This window comes from Octopus bimaculoides, chromosome 9, assembly GCF_001194135.2.
Source record: "Octopus bimaculoides isolate UCB-OBI-ISO-001 chromosome 9, ASM119413v2, whole genome shotgun sequence".
Lineage (NCBI taxonomy): Eukaryota > Metazoa > Mollusca > Cephalopoda > Octopoda > Octopodidae > Octopus > Octopus bimaculoides.
The window spans coordinates 61,164,474-61,169,785 of NC_068989.1; the positions used below are offsets into that span (position 1 = coordinate 61,164,474).

General features: G+C 35.6%; 1 protein-coding gene across 2 annotated transcripts in view; it reads left to right on the forward strand.

The window, feature by feature from the left end:
- LOC106873250 (5-hydroxytryptamine receptor 1B) overlaps positions 1 to 5,306 on the forward strand; it is a 178,739-nt gene extending 173,433 nt beyond the window's left edge. For both annotated transcript variants that reach the window (XM_014920534.1, XM_014920533.1), the window contains one exon: positions 3,553 to 5,306. In XM_014920534.1, the coding sequence (XP_014776020.1) occupies positions 3,765 to 5,201 (1,437 nt within the window). In that variant the 5' untranslated portion in view covers positions 3,553 to 3,764 and the 3' untranslated portion in view covers positions 5,202 to 5,306. The remainder of the gene's footprint in view (positions 1 to 3,552) is intronic.
- The last annotated feature ends 6 nt before the right edge of the window (positions 5,307 to 5,312 follow it).

Below are 5,312 nucleotides of genomic sequence, written 5' to 3' on the forward strand. Positions count from 1 at the left end.
ATAGATAGATAGATAGATAGATAGATAGATAGATAGATAGATAGATAGATAGATAGATAGATAGATAGATAGATAGATGTGCCATATTTGAAGCTACAAATGATGTGCTCTCACATGAAGGTACAAAGCATCAACAATTATACATTAAAGCTACTATCCTCTCAGCTGTTCAAGCACATTTGCCGTTAGTAAATCACGTTAATGTATTTCGAGTTATAGACTTGTTATATTCATTCTTGCAGTTGCCACCAGACCTCTTTATTCTATTATAGACTTTGAAAAAACGTGTTAGAACTGTCTAATTAGTGTTTCTATACGTTATCATGTGATCTTTGTTGGACAAAATGAATATGTAAGAAGAAAAAATTGTTACTCGGGATGCAAAGCTGATGAAGAATTATGGTTCTGTGCAGTAGCTGTTTCGAATATATCGCAGCATTTGATGGAAATTTATTTTACTTATTCTATATACCGCATTTAATTAGAGCATGTTGCATTAAATGTAGTAAACTATTCGATATGTTGTATTATATCGGAAGTGCAACTGGTGGCTTCCCTAGAGTGTTTCGTAAAAATTAAGGTGGGAATTTACTGTGTCCTCTTAACATTTCAAATACTTTTTAACATCGACTTTACATTCAGTTTTTATAGGAGACATCTCACGAAATGTTGCAAATTTAAATATAGAATTTTTTGTTTATTACCGCAAGCTTCTGATTTTCCAGTGAAACTAGACAAAATGATTAAGTGTTATATTCTCAATACTGTGTTCTGCCGTCCTGTGACTGATTTTACTGCACCAAATCTCGTAAACTAGGAAATGAATATCAGTGACTTTTTTGAGTGGTCTGGAGAAAGAAGCACTGATAATGGTTTTCATATTTTGATCTTTGACTAAGCTACTATAGTGGGACAATCAACCACAATTTATATATGTACACGACATCAATATGAAAGAAATAGAATATTTAAAAAATATACAAAAATATTCGCTAAAGAGCTCCTGAGCGCGATGGAAACTATCAGAAGAAACCGTGGACTATGCCATTTAAAGAAATGTAAGAGAATTAAATTGAATACGTAGTTACAAATATTTACGAATCAAGTAACTAGACAGATTATAATACCCATACAATATAAAATAGGAAGAGACTAGAGAGGGATATTCAGGAATTAAATTAATACCTAAAATACACCGAAATAAAGAAAATAATGTAATGTACCCTTAATTGTCTTGATTTAAAAGTAGTAAGATACAATATTCTAATATCAAAAGGAATTAGCCGAGACTAGAGAGATAGGAAAAATAATTTCTGTTTTTACAATACACCATACAAATTATATTTGTCATTCATACTAGGAATGGATGAGATTTAGAAGAATAGACATATATTACTAGAAAACATCCATTTTAGCACAAAATGACTATTACAGAACAATGGAAATGATTAACCTAGCTGCAAAACAGTGAAAAAGTAAAGGAAATGGAAACTGTTTTCTAACTTCAAGTAGGTCACGGAATAAAAGACTGCTATTTGAAAGACTGACTGCTGTGAGACGAAAAGATAAACAACAATAGAAATTGGGAAAAGGCTAATAAGTAAGGTAAACATAGAGCTACGGAATTGCGTGTTTAAGGTATGTTGAGAAAGTAACCATACGCCCAATATATCATTAAAAGTATTTGGGAGATCATATACAACATGAAATCGAAATTCTGGCTGAGAAATTGCAGGTACACACAAAGTTAAAACTGATTTACAGCACAGAGATAGACCATTTTCGCTTATAGCCCGAAAGGTTTGTAAGGAGAAACTACACAATAATTAACCGTGGAATATCTGGAGAAATGAAAAATGCAAATGTTAAGCGAAGGTAGACCATAACCAGAGGTAAATTATTGTTGGCTCTTTTTTCATAAATCGACATTGTGTAATGAGTGTAACACCAACAGAAATGTAAGGGAATAAACATGCATTTGATGTGTCTGATGCCAAGCTAGGAGAAACTGTGCACACACGAGTATCCGACAATGAAAAGAGATTGCAAGAAGAAGCTCAGTCACAGAGATTCTTGAAAACGATGACCCTCAGGAAAAGATTTTAGTCCACACACACACACACACACACATATATCGAAGTTTCATTGCCATAGGACATATATATGTCTAGACGAAATATAAATAACTGGAAATAGATATTACTAGAATATTGGAAATGAAAACAAAAAAGCAGTATCTCTACTAATACGAACATTATAAATAGTTAATAAATACAAGCGTCGGCTGAAAAGTTCATAGGCTAACAAAAAATTCTCATTGACTGTGACCAGAAGAGGTTCATTTCTCAGCCAAGTCTCTCTTGCGGTCCACGTATTTCTTCCATCGGCGTTGCAATGCATGAATTCTATCGGTGAAGAAGCTTTCATCCTGTTGATCAAAATAGTCAATAACAACATATATAACGTCATCATCACTGCGATACCAAGTGGCTTTTTTTACATGCTGGAGAAAAAAGTTTGTCAGATGAGGCCAAATCAGAAGAATAGGGAGGGTAGTCAACAAATTCCAAGCCACAATTAAGCACAGCAGCCATTGAAATCAAGGACGTGTGTGTTACGTCAGCTTTTCTGGGAGTTTGGTCTTAATAGCCTGTCGTAACTGTCTCAGAAAGCGAGCAAACTACTCTCCATGTATGGTGTGACCCTTTGTAATATACTACATAAACACAAAGCCCTTCGCATCCAATAAAACTGAGGCCCTCGAATTCTCTGCAGATGATACGATCTTAGCTTTATTTCGAGTTTCAACTGCATGGGTTGTCTATATGTGGTTCAAAGTGATGAACCCAATACTCATCCACGGCTAGGAAACATTCAAGGAATCCAGTTGGATCTGCCTCAAACAGTGTCAAATTTTCCTAGAGCGGTTTTGATCAGGTGTTAGAAGACATCGCACTCACCGAGTAGTAACCTTTGTCATGCTAACTTCATTGTACAGAATATCCTCTATTTACGAGATATACTAATTGCACGGTGAATGTAACAAATATTATAAAAATAGTGAAAAATTTGCGGATTTGGCGTGTTAATTCCTATTTCTAGCAAGTAGTATTCTGGTATTCTAACTTATTTATCTATATTTATGTGTGTATGTGTGTGTGTGTGCGCGCGTGTGTATATATGTGTGTGTGTATTTATGCTTGTGTTTGTCCACTACCGCATGACAGCCGGCGTTGGTTTGTTTACGCCCCCGTTGCTGCGCAAAGAGATACCTATACAATGAGTATCAAGCTTAAAAAATGTTAGTACTTGAGTTGCCCCATACTGGCCGAAGTCCAATGACTGAAGCAAGTAAAGCAAAAATTATGCGCATCTGAAAATATCCTTTCAATCTTGTATAGTTTTACAATGACGAACTAATGCTATCATAATAGATAATATAAGTACATCAATAATTGATTTTGGAATTGTAATCTGTTCTTAAATAGGTAACGCTGTTGTATTTTAACAATACCATGATTTAACTAATATTCATTTCTTAATTTTTTGCAGGTAATGCTACAGCGACCTTAATTAGAACATATCCACACTATTTCGTAATATCCATTAGATTGAGCGGACTTGACAAAGGACTTCTTTTAATGAACATCGAATGAGTTTTTTGAAATCTGAATGGAAGGAATATCACTTGTAAAGAATTGTTTCCGGAAATTTAAAGCGATATTGGATACTCTGCTATGTATATGAACATACCATGAAAAAAGATGGAGAATGTTACTGACTATTTCGAAATTTTGGGTAATGTTACAACGGAGAATGGAATATCAACCGGTTACATTTCAATCAGTGTCGATCCTTTATTTACTCCAAGTGAGGAAATCTATTCACTTCCTATCAAAATTATCATCTGTGTTGTTCTTTCAATTATAATCATGGTTACAATTGCTGGGAATGTGTTTGTCATTGCCGCAATCCTTTTGGAAAAAAGCCTACGTGGTGTTTCTAATTATCTGATAATGTCTCTCGCTGTGACGGACTTGATGGTAGCTATACTGGTCATGCCCATAAGTGTTGTCCACGAAGTAACTCCGGATTGGAACTTTGGAGGTGCAATCTGCGATATGTGGATTAGTTTCGATGTTTTATGTTGCACTGCTTCTATTTTGCACTTAGTTGCAATAGCATTTGATCGTTATTGGGCTGTATCAAATATCGATTATATCAGACGGAGATGTGCCAAACTAATAGGCTGTATGGTTGTTGCTGTGTGGGTGGTTTCCGTCTCAATATCGATACCTCCATTATTTGGCTGGAAAGATGACAACGATCCTGATATCACAAAACGTTGCTTGATCAGTCAAGACCTAGGTTACACAATATTCTCAACTTTGGGCGCATTTTATTTTCCTTTGATATTAATGCTAGTTCTAAATATCAAAATATATGTCGCTGCCCGGACACGGATTCGAAAGAAAGGTTTTTACGGCTACCGACGACCTGTACCTGTTTCAGCCATTACAGTGACAATGACAGAGGGTCAAAATCTCTCACCGAACTCCTCTGGAAGTGACATTAGTCATGAAAGATATAGTGCCTACAATGGATCTTGTATGAACATGAATGAACTAACGCGGGTGAATAGCGTTATGGAATTGACTGATGAACGGGAATCTGCAATACAAACAAGCCCGACAACAGCAACAACTACAGCCACACCCGCATCGTCCACATTAACACTAACTGCTCCAACTGGACGAACGAAATTAGCTGAAACATCAGTTAATCAATTGTCAGTTCCGTCGGGACCAAAAGCCAGTGGTGGATGTAGGAATTTAATTTCTTCAAAGAATCAAAGACAGTCAGCTAATGGTCACGTTAAAAGATTACGTCAACGTGAACGAGAACGGGTAAAGAAAGAAAAAATTGAGATGAAGCGAGAAAGGAAGGCAGCCAGAGTGATTGCCATTATAACTGGTGGCTTTATGGCGTGCTGGTTGCCTTTCTTCATGGTTGCCTTGATCGGACCGTTTTGTAAAGAATATTGTTATTTTCCCCCTGTTCTGATGAGTCTCTTTTTGTGGCTTGGTTACTTAAACAGCCTTTTGAATCCAATAATATATACCATATTTAATCCAAGCTTCCGGACTGCCTTTAAAAAACTAATATACGGAAAATATAGAATGAGATCCCAGTGTCGATAATGAAAATGAAATTGTATAAAAGTAGGTCGAAGAGCTATTTCTGAATGTCAATATGCATTTATATATTGGGATTTCTCGAAATATCTTACTTTCTCTAATATATTAATGATT